This window comes from Jaculus jaculus, chromosome X, assembly GCF_020740685.1.
Source record: "Jaculus jaculus isolate mJacJac1 chromosome X, mJacJac1.mat.Y.cur, whole genome shotgun sequence".
NCBI lineage: Eukaryota > Metazoa > Chordata > Mammalia > Rodentia > Dipodidae > Jaculus > Jaculus jaculus.
The window spans coordinates 131,221,036-131,237,123 of NC_059125.1; the positions used below are offsets into that span (position 1 = coordinate 131,221,036).

Here is a 16,088-nt window from a genome sequence, read left to right on the forward strand (position 1 = left end):
AAGGTGGGGGGGGGCGAGGTGGGAGTGAAGTCTCGCGAGAAGAGACAGTTGCCTCAGCAGAGCCTGCGGCTGCGTGCGTGCGTGTGCGTGCATGTGTGCGTGCGTGCGTGCGTGCGTGCGTGCGTGCGTGCATTTCAGCCGCTGCCAGAGCCGAGGACGGTTTGCTCGTCCAGTTAGTTCTCTCAACCGAGACTCAGGCCGCCGCCGTTATGTCCAGCTGCCTGCGTTCTCCCAACACGTCTCTGTTCGTCAGGAACGTGGCGGAGGACACCAGGTCTGAAGATTTACGGCGTGAATTTGGTCGTTATGGTCGTGTAGTTGATGTGTATCTTCCGCTTGATTTCTACACTCGACGTCCAAGAGGATTTGCTTATGTTCAATTTGAGGCTGTTCGTGATGCTGAAGATGCTTTCCATAATTTGGACAGAAAATGGGTTTGTGGACGTCAAGTCGAAATCCAGTTCTCACAAAGAGATCGGAAGACACCAAATCAAATGAAAGCCAAGGAAGGAAGGAATGTGTACAGTTCTCGCTATCATGATTACGACAGATACAGACGTTCTAGAAGCCGAAGGTATGTTAGGAGAAGATCAAGGATTCGTTCTTTTGATTACAACTATAGGAGATCTTACAGTTCTAGAAACAGTAGACCGACGGGAAGACCACGGCGTAGCAGAAGCCATTCCGACAATGACAGATTCAAACACCGAAATCGATCTTTTCCAAGATCTAAATTCAATTCAAGATCACGGTCCAAGTCCCAACCCAAGACAGAAATGAAGGCTAAATCACGTTCTTGGTCTGCATCTCACACCAAATCTAGAGGCACCTCTAAAAGAGATTCCAAAACACATTATAAGTCTGACTCAAGATATGAAAAGGAATCGAGGAAAAAAAGAACCACCTAGATACAAATCTCAGTCAAGATCGCAGTCTAGGTCTAGGTCAAAATCTAGATCAAGGTCTTGGACTAGTCCTAAATCCAGTGGCCACTGATAATATCAATCTAGGCCTGTATCATTTATTTACTCATAGTTTGGTATACTTAAACTGTCAGGAATACAATGTTGCAATGATGCGTAAAAAGAAAAGTTTTCCCTGTACCAGGCAATGGTTATAATTAAAATGATATGCTGTTGAGAAGCCACTCTTAAGAGTCCAGTTTGTTTAATGTTATGGGCAGTTACCAATTTGTGGTGTCTCTGTATATTTTTGTAAAGATTCTCATTTTTTATGCTTGAAGTAGTTGGTGAAAAGATGTTGGTTGACCATAATTTGCAACATTGTCTTATTAAAAATAAATTTTCATATCCATATTTGGTAGAACTTTTAATCTAGAAATGTAGCCTGCTAATAAGATAGAATGATAACAGTGATGCAAAAGTGAAGTTGCAGCCACATTCCAGCACTGACTCCTCAGACAAATTTAGGTTATTGTCAGGATGTCTAGGTCCATGATAATAGATTATTTAAGATGCAGTATGGAGTGCTGGAGAGATGGCTTGGCGGTTAAGCGCTTGTCTGTGAAGCCCAAACACCCTGGTTCGAGGTTTGATTCCCAAGGACCCACGTTAGCCAGATGCACAAGGGGCCGCACACGTCTGGAGTTCGTTTGCAGTGGCTGGAAGCCCTGTCGTGCCCATTCTCTCTGTCTGTCTCTGTCTCTGTCTCTGTCTCTGTCTCTCTCTCTCTCTCCCCCCCTCTTTCTCTGTCTGTTGCTCTCAAATAATAAATAAATAAATAAAGGCCAGTCTGTTGGGGAAAAAAAGAGTTTAAAAAAAAAAAGGTGCAGTATGGAATAGTTCCTTTGTTAATCCTGCTCTTGGGGAATGATGCCAACTGGATTAAAGTAGCATTATCAAGGATATTGAGGTGCTTTTTTTTTAAATTGCAACAGGGAGCCTTTGCTGCTTCCCTCACCCCCCCCATTTCTAAGATTTGGGACATTAAAAAAACATCAGACACACTCCCCTTAAATTTTGAGTATGTCAATGATGACAAATAATTTGAAGGGGAAAAGAGGTTCTTAACTATAAAATTTAAGGAATATTGTTGGTCATTGTTACTTAGGTTTTGTTGTTGGATTTTTTTTTTACTGCTAAAAATAGGAAGTAATACCCTTAAATATTTATAATTTCTAGTATTTCTCTGGAAGATCGTTTGGGGGGAAAAACAAATTGGCATGAGCTGTCCAATCTTATTTCAAAATAAAAAGTGGCCAACTTTAATAATCTCAGACTGCTTACTTGCAGATATAGGTGAGAAATACTGTGGGGAAACAATTCTTTTTAAAGGCTTACATTTTTCAATTTTGGTTTTAAAAATGTAGCCCTGGCCTGTAGAGAACAAAGATGTTTTTAAATACTGTGTGTGGAATGTGTTTAAAAGGATTGATTCTAGAACCTTTGTATATTTGATAGAATTTCTAACTTTCATTTCTTTACTCTTTGCAGTTAATGTTCATGTTCTGCTATGCAATCATTTATATGCAAGTTTCTTTAATTTTTTTTTTTAGATTTCCCTGGATGTATAGTTTAAGCAAAAAGTCTATTTAAAACTGTAACAGTAGTTTGCAGTTCTAGCAAAGAAGAAAGTTGTGGGGTTAAACTTTGTATTTTCTTTCTTATAGAAGCTTCTAAAAAGGTATTTTTATATGTTCTTTTTAACAAATATTGTGTACAACCTTAAAACATCAATGTTTGGATCAAACCAAGACTCACCTTATTTTCTGCTTGCTATAAATTAAGTAAACATGCTATAATAAAGACAAAATGAAGAATGACAGTGAATTATTATGTGCAACCAGGTGATGATACCAATTTCAATTGCTTTATCAAATATGGTTTTATTGCTTGAGAAAATTAACATTCCCTTGATTTCTGGTATGCAACTATTGATGTAGTAAAATGTCTTATCCTCCATCACTGCCCAAGAGGCCATGAGAAATGGTTTTCTTTCATCGGTCAAGGCCAGTATTATAAATTCACTATTCTTTTTTTGTTTGTTTGTTTGTTTTGCTTTTTCAACGTAGGGTCTCACTCTAGCCCAGGCTGACCTGGGATTCACTATGGAGTCTCAGGGTGTCCCCCAACTCATGGTGATCCTCCTAACCCTCCTCCTGAGTGCTGGGATTAAAGGAATGTGCAACCACGCCTGGCTTTAAATTCACTATTCTACCACAGAGGTATGTTGACACTTGATGCCTTTGACAGATCCCTATAAATGAATATCAGTACAAACTCTTAGGTTTTAGGATCAGATCCCTGTCATCTTTCATAGATCACTTTTCTCCATTTACAGTGTCTTGCTTTCTTTTTTAAAAGTATTTTTATTTATTTGCAAGCAGAGAAAGATAAAGAGAAGAAAGACAGAAAGAAAGAATAGGTATGCCAGAGCCTTCAGCTGCTGTAAACAGACTCCAGGTGCATGTGCCACTTTGTGCATCTAGCTTTACGTGGATACTGGGGAGTTGAATCCGGGTCATTAGGCTTTGCGGGCATGTGCCGTAATCACTGAGCCATCTCTCCAGCCCGTGTCTTGCTTTCTAATAGGCCTCTTGTAGACACCTTTGTATTGCTGAGACAAAACACCCAACCCAAAGCAGTTTATGGAAGGAAAGGATTTACTTTTGGCTAATAGGCTCCAAGAGATTTATCATAGCAGAGAAAGGATGGTACAACAGAGATTGAACATCACATCTTGCCATGGCAGTTGGCAGAGAGCAACAAGAGCTAGCTGAGCTCTGACAAGGGGAAGCTGTCTATAACACCTCCAAGCCTACTCCCAGCCATACACTTCCTCCAGGAAGACTCTACCTCCCAACTCACCTCCAACAGAAGACCAAATATTCAAAACACATGAAGCTATGAGGGTCAACTGATTCAAACTACAAAGCATTAGTAGATTCAACATTTAACCACAGCCATCTTGTTACCATACAACCTGAACTACTAGATGCTATCTGACTCACCAAATCATAAATATTGGTACACAAAGCATCATCAATTTGAAATGACATAAATGTGAGAAGTAAAATCAGGCCCTCAAGGCACAATTAAGTCATATAAAAATGGTCTAAATGTTCATGGCCCAATCTTGCTACCCAGTCTTGTGTCTTCCAGATTGAACCTATGCCTTCATGGGAAGTTTCCTATTGCATTGGTTAGTTTTTTTTTCATTGCAGTGACAAAATACTTGCTAAAAGAAGCTTAAGTAAGGACAAGTTTATTTCAACTTATAATTGGAAGTTATAGTCCATCATGGTGGAGAAGTCATGGTGGCAGGATTGTGAGACAATTGGTCACATTGTCCTCAGGCAAGAAGCAAAAAGAAAAGAATTCTGGTACTCCACACTTTCTCCTTTCTTATTTTTTTTGGGGGGGAGGGTTTGAGGTAGGGTGTCACTCTAGACCAGGCTGACCTGGAATGCACTATGTAGTCTCAGGCTGGACTGGAACTCACAGTGATTCTCCTACCTCTGCCACCTGAAGGCTGGGATTAAAAGCATGAGCCACCACACCCAGCCACTATCTCCTTTTTAATCAAGTTTGAATGCATAGAATGGTGCCACACATTTGGGGTTGCTTTTCCTATTTCAGTTGAGCTTATCTGGATGCCCTCACTTAGAGGCTTCTTTCCTACACTATTTTCAACTTCACAATAAAAATTAACAATCAAAGGTCTACTCCTCAGCCAGGCATGGTAATGCATGACCTTAATCCCAGTACTTGAGTTTGAGGCCACCCTGAGACTACATAATGAGTTCCAGGTCAGCCTGGGGTATAGCAAAACCCAACCTCGGAAAAAAATAAGTCTACTCATTGTCAACTTGACACCCAAACATATCACTTTTAAATCATAAAATTCCACCCCTGATCCTCATAGACTCATGGCTATCTCATAATGCAAAATGTATCCAATCCAACTTGAAAGGTCCCATAGTTTTTTAACAGTCCCAAAACTGTTCAAAAATTCAAATTCTTTTTTGAGACCCAACTAAATCTCTTAGTTGTAAGTACTATAAAATCATAATACAAATTTCATACTTCAAATACAGAATGTCAAAGGGCAAACATCTCTACTTCAAAAGGGAGGAATGAAAGCATAATAAGGAAAGTTCAAATGAGAGTGAGAGCAGGATAACCCCCAAATCCAACAGATCCATGCACTGCATTTGGGGATCTTGGTGACATTATTTGGGCTCCAACAGCCTTGGGAAGCTCTGTTATTCAAACTGTGTCACCTGCTTATGCCATAGCCTTGCTCTTGGACCAGATCCAGTCTGTGTTTGAAGCATACATCTCCATGGCCCTAGCATCTCCAACATTCTGGAATCTCTATTGCAACTTGGGCTTTACCTTCCTAACTTCATGCACTGGCCTCTCAGTGCTTCCTTGCAGGGAATCCAACCCTTTCATGCATTGCCTAGCTTTACTGGATTTCTAAAACCATAGCATAAGCCTTCATTATTCCCTCACTCTTTAATCTTTCATGCTTAAAAATACAGTTCCATGTAGCTGATGATCCCAAATACTTCTGCCAGCTCAAGATGTATCCTGACCACCTCAGACCATAATTTCAGTGGCTTCTATATGCATTGGAGCCTGATATTGAAGAAACATTTTCCTAGGTAGGTATGTTGGAGAAGAAAACACTTGTGGTGCCTTATCAATTTGCACTCAAGCTCCTTTCAAATGAATTTGCATTTTCACAAGGTGGAGTCTTTAATGGGTGAGGTTTTGTCCTCAGGACACCTGTCTCTTTGTCCCAGTATAGAGCACAATGCTTTTGAATAGTGGTAATCTCTTTCATATCCAGCTACTTTCTCTCAGCACATATTTTCTCTTTTGTTTTGTTTTTTATTTTTTATTTATTTTTTTAAAATTTTTAAATTTTTATTAACATTTTCCATGATTATAAAAAAATATCCCATGATAATTCCCTCCCTCTCCACCCCCACACTTTTCCCTTCGAAATTCCATTCTCCATCATATTACCTCCCCATTACAATCATTGTAATTACATATATACAATATCAACATATTAAGTATCCTCCTCCCTTCCTTTCTCTTCCCTTTATATCTCCTTTTTAACTTACTGGCCTCTGCTACCAAGTATTTTCCTTCTCACGCAGAAGCCCAATCATCTGTAGCTAGGATCCACATATGAGAGAGAACATGTGGCGCTTGGCTTTCTGGGCCTGGGTTACCTCACTTAGTATAATCCTTTCCAGGTCCATCCATTTTTCTGCAAATTTCATAACTTCATTTTTCTTTACCACTGAGTAGAACTCCATTGTATAAATTCAGCACATATTTTCTATAACTTAAAACTCACTCTCCTTTTCTTATCAAACTGCACATTTTTAAATGTTTCTGCTACACTTGCATGAATGTTCTTGTCTTGAAATTTCCTTCCCCAAACAAATTAATCTATTACCTCTAAATTCAGACTCATCAAGTTCTCAGAACACTAGTGAATGAAACTAGATACTTGCCAGACTACAACATGAACTGCCTCTAGCTCATTTTTTATTTTATTTTTATTTTTTTCTAGCTAATTTTAAAATAGAACCTTTGTTCCCCTCTGAAATCTCATGAAATGGTCCTCCACTATCCACATTTCTCTTGGCATTTAGGTCTTCAAAACTCCTATCAGAATGATTCATTCAGCTCTACTTACAGAATTATATGTCTTCTTTATGATGAAGCTCCAAACTCTTTGACATTTATCCTGAAAACCATTTCCAAAGGCCTTTGAACCACATGGTCAGATGATTCACAGCAACTGTCCACTCTTTGGTACCAATTTTCTGTCTTGGTTACTGTAAAAAAAAAAAAAAAAAAAAAAAAAAGACCCCAAAAAATTTCAGGAAGGAAGAGGTTGTTTTGGATCACAATTTAAGGGTATTGTCCATAATAGGAGAGATTGCATAGTGGAGAGAGCAGCTCTATCTGTGGCACAATGAGTGTGAAGCAGCTGTCCTCATTGTATCCATAATCAGAAGAGAGAGATGAATGTCATCACTCCTCTTGCTTTCTACTATTTATTCAGTCTGGGACTTGGGCCCATTGAATGGTGCTATCCATATTCTAGGTACATCTTCCCATCTCAGTTAAGTCTGTCTAGAAATGCCCTGACAAACATGCACAGAGTCTTGTCTCCTAGGTGAATGCAAATGTAGCCAAGCTGGCATCTCATTTGTGATCAGCTGAAAGAGAAAAAGGAAACTCAGGCTTGTTTTAAAACTTATTTTGGAAGGAAGAGAGATGAGGACCTAAGGGAATGGGATTACATGTATGTAACTAGATGAACAGATTACTGTGGATGGAAAGGCCTAAGTGAGGTCAGGGGAAGAGATTGAGTAAAGAAAGGGTGGGGGCAGGTTTTATCAAAATTTAAGAGTGTATTAATAAGCCACATGGAAGCCTGCTTTTTTGGACAATGGTGCACCCAGAAGCAATAGATCATTACTAGAAAAATTGCAGTGCCTGGAATGGGATGCCTTCCAGTGAGTTGTTGCCCAGGAGGTCCTCAATGCCCCCAAAACATTACAGGCCATTTCCAAGGTGTGGTGGTTTGATTCAGGTGTCCCCCATAAACTTAGGTGTTCTGAATGCTAGGTTCCCAGCTGATGGATATTTGGGAATTAATGCCTCCTGGAGGGAGTGTATTGTTGGGGGCGGGCTTAAGGGCTTTATAGCCAGGTTCCCCATGCCAGTGTTTGGCACACCCTCCTGTTGCTGTGGTCCATCTTATGTTGGCCAGGGGGTGATGTCCACCCTCTGCTCATGCCATCGTTTTCCCCTGCCATCGTGGAGCTTCCCCTCGAGCCTGTAAGCCAAAATAAATCTCTTTTTCCCAGAAGCTACTCTTGGTTGGGTGATTTCTACCAGCAATGCGAACCGGACTGCAACAGTAAAGTGGTACCGAGGAGTGGGATTGCTACTAGACACCTGACTATGTGGCTTTGGCCTTTTGGAGCTGATTTTCAAGAGGAATGTGGAAGGAGTTGAAACCTTGGCCTAAGAGATGCCTTGCAGTGCTGTAAGTACAGCTTGATGGACTTTTCTGGTCTGAGCTGCAAGACCTGAAGGCAGTAAGAACTATGGACTGTGAGGTTTGGCTTATGATGGTGAGAACAAGCTTTGCCTTGAACTGGGCTAGCAGTTTGTGTGAGAATCTTGCTCTTATGCCCATGTCCTGAGAAGTTGTGCAGGGTTGCTTTGCGTAGAAATGAACTGGTGTGAGCAGAGGGATATGGCACAGAAAGAAAAATCTTTGGGTGAACTTCTGCCCATTCAGCTGCAACTGAGAGATTACAACCTTTGAGACTGGGCTAGCTGACCTGCGCTGGGGCAACAAGAAGAATGTCGACTCTTTAGAAGGGGCCTGAGTGATCAAGGAGTGTCCTGTTCTTCAAAGTCTGCTTTATTCCCCCCTGGATTAACAAATTGGCACCCTACCTGGTATCGTGGAGTATAAGAAATGCTGGAAAGAGGGTCATTGAATTTGCAACACGGTCTTGTGTTTTGGAAATGGCCATGGGCAGTGTGAAGTGGGTTTGCTGGTTGCTGCATAGAGACCCCATGGGGCCATGAGGATGAACCGTGGCTTGCAGTGGAGACCCATTGGAAATGCCGGGACCATGAGATGGCTGCCGAGGAGCTCCCGGCCGATGAAGTTTCCCAGGACTGTAAGTAGCCTAGCTGGAGGGGCGGAATTGGAATGCCAGAGACTTGTTGCTGGTTAGAATTATCGGACTTGGAGATTTGTCACTGGCTAGAGTTGCTGGACTTGAAGCTACAGAGTTTGATATTTTCCCTGGTTGTTTTAAATCTTGTATTGGTTGAATGTTTCTTTGCTATGCCCAATGCCATCTTTTGCAGTGTGAATATTTATTCTGTGCCATTATGGGTTTTTTGAGGTTATGTTTTGGTATTATGGCTCAGTTAAAAGATCTTGGACTATGGGGATGTATGAACATCATTGGGATTGATAAAAAATATGTGGACTTTTAAAATGAGATGAATGCATTGCATTTTACATCATGTATGATTATCAGTTTATGGGGGTCAGGGGCGGAATGTGGTGGTTTGATTCAGGTGTCCCCCATAAACTTAGGTGTTCTGAATGCTATGTTCCCAGATGATGGATATTTTGGAATTAATGCCTCCTGGAGGGAGTGTATTGTTGGGGGCGGGCTTAAGGGCTTTATAGCCAGGTTCCCCATGCCAGTGTTTGGCACACCCTCCTGTTGCTGTGGTCCATCTTATGTTGGCCAGGGGGTGATGTCCACCCTCTGCTCATGCCGTCGTTTTCCCCTGCCATCGTGGAGCTTCCCCTCAAGCCTGTAAGCTAAAATAAATCTCTTTTTCCCAGAAGCTACTCTTGGTTGGGTGATTTCTACCAGCAATGCGAACCGGACTGCAACACAAGGCTCTTGGTTTCCCTCCAGGAATAGGTGGTGAGACCATATTTATGAATATTCCACATGCCTGGACTGCAAGGTTACTGAGCAGTCAAGCTTGAGATGAACTGAAAATCTCCCTATAGACCAGCTGACAGAAAGCTGGAAAAAGCTATGCTGCATGCAGCTCCATGGGATTGAGAATTTATCAGTGGAGATGAGCAACAGTGTATACTGTGAGCCATAAGTTTGGCCAGCCAGACCAATTGAGCCAACAGGTGCAATAGTGGCACGTCTGTTATGGGGGAAAACAACCATTCTCTAATTGATCTAGAGGCCTGCTCCATGGGAAGGAACACATGCCTGGTGTGAAAACCTAGTCAAAAGCCTGTGATGGGGGAGGTCATGAGTCCTAGGGGTGTAATGCCTGCTTGAATCTGGCTAAATGCATATATTATGCTCACCAACTGCCCTGTAAGCACTTAACATTCATACCCCTATGTTACTGCTACTCTCACTTTTGGTTAGAGATGCTTCTCTTCTCAGATACTAGTGGCCTCTGGGATGACTCAAAAGACAACATTGTGCTGAAAATAAGTGACAGAGGAGTGTTCAGCACTGAAATATCACCGTCACACTTTCCATGGCTCAGAGTTCATTACATAAGAAGTGACGGAAAGAATGTAACAGCCCAAGGAAGGGTGGGACTATATGCAATGCAATTTTAAAATTTTATTTATTTATTTATTTATTTGTTTGTTTGTTTGTTTGAGACAGAGAAAGAGAGAGAGGGTGGGAGAGAGAATGGGCATGCCAGGGCCTCCAGCCACTGCAAATGAACTCCAGATGCATGCACTCCCTTGTGCATCTGGCTTATGTGGGTCCTGGATGGTTGAACTGGGATCCTTTGGCTTTGCAAGCAAATACATTAACCACTAAGCCATCCCTTCAACTCATTCAACACAATTTTCAAGACATATAAAGGCCTGGATCTCCATGACCTCACAGTGCCTAGTACTACCTACACAATAATAGGAGGAAAAGAGGATGACATCAAAATAAAAGAGAAACTAATTGAGAGGGGGAGGGGATATGATGAAGAGTGGATTTGTGAAAGGGAACATGGGGAGGGGAGAGAATTATCATGGTTTATTATCTAGAATTATGGAAGCTGTTAATAAAATATTATTTTCTACCAGATGCAGACACCAGCTGAATATTTGCTATAACGTTTATCCCCTTCTCTGGGGCATGTTTGAAGGGCAAAGATGAAAGAAAGGAGAAATGGCCAGATGTATAGTTTATATTGTTTCATGTGCCCAGGCCAGTAGTTCAACTAAACAGTTGGGCATTTGAAAGAAACATTATCAGGAAATTGGTGACAAGGATACTTGATGAAAAGACATAGACAAAACATGAAGATATTTCTGTACCAAGTGAATACTTACCAAGGAGTGACATCATCAATGTAGAATTTTTAATCATCTCCGGACAGGATGAGTCATTTGGTAAATAGCAGTCAGCCTCCTTCCCAAGCATACCTGTCATTATCCATTTAGCTTATGAACAAAGTGGCCTTGGGGACACAGATGGTGGTTCAACGGGGCTTTTTTATTTTTTTCCAAGGTAGGGTCTCGCTGTAGCTCAGACTGACCTGGAATTCACTATGTAGTCTCAGGGTGGCCTCGAACTCATGGTGATCCTCCTACCTCTCCCTCCCGAATGCTGGGATTCAAGGCATGCGCCACCACACCCGGATGGTCTTTTATCTGTTACTACAATAGACTATCTAAGACTGGGTACTTTATAAAAACTGAAGTTCATTTAACTCAAGTTCTAGAAGCTGAAAGTCCAAGATTAGGCATGTGCATCTGCTTGGGATTCTATAGCTTAGAACTTGTGTAGCCACATACACAGCAGAAAAGCAGAAGGGAAAGGAGGTTGTGCAAGAAGACGGGATAAAGAAGATTAAATGCTTTATAACAACCAACCTGCATGAGAATTAACCTAGCCTAACCTAGGAAAGAGATTAATTCCCTTAAAGGCTCTACATCCCAGAACTGCTACAATGGCAGCATAATTTCAACATGAGTTTTGGCAGAGAGCAACCATATTCAACATGAACTTTTGTTGTGGTTGTTGTTGGTTTTTTGAGGTAGGGTCTCACTCTAGCTCAGGCTGACCTGGAATTCACTATGGAGTCTCAGGATGGCCTCAAATTCTCGGCAATCCTCCTACCTCTGCCTCCTGAGTGCTGGGATTAAAGGAATGCGCCACCATGCCCGGCTTCAACATAACTTTTGTTCATCAAGGATGACTTGGCTAAAGTGATTGTCGAGTGTCTAATGTGTAGAAGAAGAAACCAACACTGAGTTTCCAATACTACTCAGTCTTCCATGGTGATTAACTACTACCTGATGGCAATTTATTACATTAGATCTCTTCCATGATGAAAAGGACTGCATTTTGTTTTTACTGAGATATGTTGAATTTGGATTAGCCTTCCTGATAGGCATCTATCAAAACAATTATCTTTGGATTTACAGAATTTCTTTTTTTTAATGTTTATTTATTTATTTATTTATTTAAAAGAGAGAGGGTTGGCTGGAGGAATGTCTTAGTGGTTAAGGTATTTGCCTGCAAAGCCAAAGAACCCAGGTTCTATTCCCCAGGACCAACATTAGCCAGATGCACAGGGTAGCACATGTGTCTGGAGTTTGTTTGCAGTGGCTGGAGGCCCTGGTGCGTCCATTCTCTCTCTCTCTCCCTCTTTCTCTCTGTCAAATAAATGAATAAATTTTAAAAACATGTTTAAAAAGAGAGAGAGAGAGAGAAGGATACAGATAGATAGAATGGATATGCCAGGACCTCCTCTGCAAACGAACTCCAAATACATGTGCCACCTTGTACATCTAGCTTACATTTTGACTAGAGGGTCCTGGGGAATCAAACCTGGCTCCTTGGGTTTTACAGGCAAGTGACTTAACCACTAAGCCATCTCTCCAACCTAAATTGCAGCATTTCTTGCCTGCCATTATGTTGTCTCACAGATCCTTTATTCTAAACAATACACCCGATCTCACTTTGTATCACAAGAGGATACTCAGTGGGTCCATTGTAATGGTATTCACTGTCCTCATCATGTTTCCCTACCACTCGGAAGGAACTGACCTTACACAATGGTGGACTGGCCTTCTTAAGACTCACTCTACTCAGTAGATGGCCACACCTTGGTGGGCTGGGGGGGAAATATTCTAGAAGGCTCTAAGTGCTCAGCAGCATCTGATACATAGTACTTTTTCTCCTATAACCACAATTTATGTGGCCTGTAGTAAAAAAAAAAATAGCATTTAGGCCGGGTGTGGTGGTGCACACATTTAATCCCAGCACTCAGGAGGCAGAGGCAGGAGGATGACTGTGAGTTCAAGGATGGCCTGAAACTACATAGTGAATGCCAAGTCAGCCTGGACTAAAGTGAGACCCTACCATGAAAAACAAAAACAAAAACAAATTTAAAGGAATTGATGTGGTACCATTCTTTATTACCCTAGGGAACTCTTAGTCAAATTTTTGCTGCTTGTTTCAAACTTTATCCTCTTCTAGGTTAGAAGTCTTAGTTTCAAAAGAACCAATTGAATTGGAAGCTAAAATTTTCATTTAACTGGTAAGACCCAATTTCTGAAGACATCAAAGGACATTGAGAAATCAAGCTGGAACTGAGATGGATGCCATTTCCTTGCTAGCTAGCTCTTAGTGCTGAAAAGCTCTACATGAGCTGCTGGGGGGAAAAATAACCATTGTATTATATGAACAAGCAGTAGATCCTGCAAGCTACAAAATCAACCAGCCAAGCAAGAGGCACCCACCAGTGCAATAGTGGCACATAAGTTATAGGGGTAATCAACTGCTCTCTGATTGGATATGAGACTCACTCAGTAGAAGGAAATTCATGCCTGGTACTGACAAATCAAAAGCCTATGGCTTAGACGGTCATAGACCCTAGAGGGAAGTTTCCACTGTTCTTTGGCTAAAAGAAGAGGCTCTGCCCATCAAAAAGCCTTCTTAATGTATGCTTATCAATTCTGTTTTCACTTTTGGTTAGCAAACTTACCTTTTACAGATAGCAGCTCTTGCAGTTAGCTTCTCATTTCTGGTACAAATATCAGATCAGAAGCAGTTTATGGGAGGAAAGAATTTATTTCAGGCTTACAGTATTCTGGGAAAGTTTCATCATGGTGGAAGAAACTACATCATTTCACCATACATGCACAGCAAAGAAAAAGAAAAAGAGAACAGCCAGATTTCAAGCTGGCTGAAAACAACATGTTCCACCAGCTACAAAATGACCTGGATATTCATGACCTCACAGTGCCTGACACTACCTACACAAGACCATCATAATAGGAGGAAAGATCATGACATCAACATAAAAGAGAGACTGATTGAGAGGGGGAGGGGATATGACAGAGAGTGGAGTTTCAAAAGGGAAAGTGGGAGGAGGGAGGAAATTACCATGGGATATTTTTATAATTATGGAAGTTGTCGATAAAATAAAAATAAAAATAAAAATAAAAAAAACTCCATGGGCTGGAGAGATGGCTTAGGGGTTAAGTGCTTGCCTGTGAAGCTCGATTTCATGCTAGATTCCCAGGACCCATGTTAGCCAGAGGCACATGGGGGCACACGCATTTGGAGTTCATTTGCAGTGGCTAGAGGCCCTGATGTGCCCATTCTCTCTCTATGTGCCTCTTTTTCTCTCTGTCTGTCATTCTCAAATAAATATATAAAAGTAAAGAAAAGAAAAAAACCCATGATTGTGTGGTCACTTATAGAAATTAATACTATCATCATGAGTACTTTGTTACATCGACATTTGTATGACTCAATAGATCAACCTACATTTTTTTCCTTTTATTTCCTCATTATGTATAATGTAATAGAAGATGTATTGACTTTGTAGTTGTGTTTTAGTATTGCTTTTTTACATGATAGTATTTAAGTTTTGAAATATCAAGAGTAAACATCAGGGCTGGAGAGATGGCTTAGTGATAAAGGTTCTTGTTTGCAAAGTCAAAGAAACCAGGTTCAATTCCCCAGGACCCATATAAGCCAGATGCAAAAAGTGGCACATGTGTCTGCAGTTCATTAGCAGTGGCTGGATGCTCTAGGGCACCCATTCTCTCTCTCTATCTTTCTCTCTATCTCTGTCTTTCTCTCCCTCTTTCTCCCTCTCTCAAATAAATAAATAAATATAAAATACTAAAAAAACAACTGTTAGCTTGGCGGTGGTGGTGCATGTCTTTAATGCCAGCACTCAAGAGGCAGAGGAAGGAGGACAGTCAAGAGTTCAAGGCCACCCTGGGACTACACAGTGAATTCCAGGTCCTGGGCTAGAGTAAGACCTTACCTTGAAAAATCAAAAAGGAAGAATAATAATAATTGTTTTTAAAAAAAGAGTAAACATAAATCAATGATTTCACTTATTCTGTTCAAGGAATTATTGCACTTTAAAAATTATTTTATTAATTTATTTAAAAAAGAAAATGGGCATCCCAGGGCTTCTAGACACTACAAACTCTAGATACACATACCATCTTGTGCATCTGGTTTGACATGAGTACTGGGGAATGGAACCTGGGACCTTTGGCTTTGCTAGCAAATGCCTTAACCACTAAGCCATCTCTCCAGGCTGAGTTATTGCTTTTTTTTTTTTGGTTTACTGAGGTAGGGTCTTACTCTAGCCCAGGCTGACCTGGAATTCACTATGTATTCTCAGGGTGGCCTCGAACTCACAGTGATCCTCCTACGTCTGCTCCTGAGTGCTGGGATTAAAGGTGTGCGCCACCACTTCCGGCTTAGTTATTGCATTTTTGATGCAACAAATTTTAATTTTATCAAATTAGGTGAAAGCATGTGTTTATATCATTGCTATTTGCAGATTATGGTTTAATGATATTAATGTGTGTGTCATGTTGACAAAGGTTAATTTTATTTGTCAATTTGAAAACATTGTGGGATCTCCAGGTTGCCATTATTTCTGGCTGTGTCTATGAGCCTGTTTAGGTATGAAATTAGCTTTTTTTTTTTTTTTTAGGCAAGCACAACATACTGCCTTTTTAAAAAAAAATTTGTTCATTTTTATTTGTTTATTTGAAAGTGAGAGAGAGAGAGAGAGAGAGAAAGAATGGGGGCGCCAGGGCTTCCAGCCACTGCAAACGAACTCCAGACGCATGCACCCCCTTGTGCATCTGGCTAATGTGGGTCCTGGGGAATTGAGCCTCAAACCAAGGTCCTTAGGCTTCACAGGTGAGCGCTTAACCGCTAAGCCATCTCTCCAGCCCACATGCTGTCTTTTTATGAGAGAGAGAGAGAGAGAACTGGTGCATCAGGGCCTCCAGTCACTGCATTCAAACTCTAGATGCTTGTGCACATATGTGACCTTGCTCAACTTGCATCACTGTGCACGTGGCTTATGTGGGACCTGGAGAGTCGAACATGAGTTCTTAGGCTTTTCAGGCAAGTGCCTTAACTACTAAGCTAGCTCTCCAGCCCCAAGTTAGCATTTTAATTGATGGATTTAGGAATCCTCCCCCAAGAGTTTAAATAGAAAATGATTCATAATATATCTACTGTGTAAACACACACACATGCACTGTATTGGTTCTATTTTAGTTAACTT

At 41.0% G+C, this 16,088-nt stretch overlaps 1 protein-coding gene across 1 annotated transcript; it reads left to right on the forward strand.

Annotated features, from left to right (window-relative positions):
* Positions 1 to 209: 209 nt before the first annotated feature.
* On the forward strand, positions 210 to 908 carry LOC101599250 (serine/arginine-rich splicing factor 10-like). The gene has a single exon (XM_045140977.1). It carries the CDS (start codon positions 210 to 212, stop codon positions 906 to 908), a length of 699 nt encoding a protein of 232 aa, XP_044996912.1.
* Positions 909 to 16,088: the final 15,180 nt, after the last annotated feature.

Coding starts and splice junctions, on each gene's coding strand:
- LOC101599250 (XM_045140977.1), top strand. CDS start 210: ATGTCCAGCTGCCTGCGTTCTCCCAACACGTCTCTGTTCGTCAGGAAC.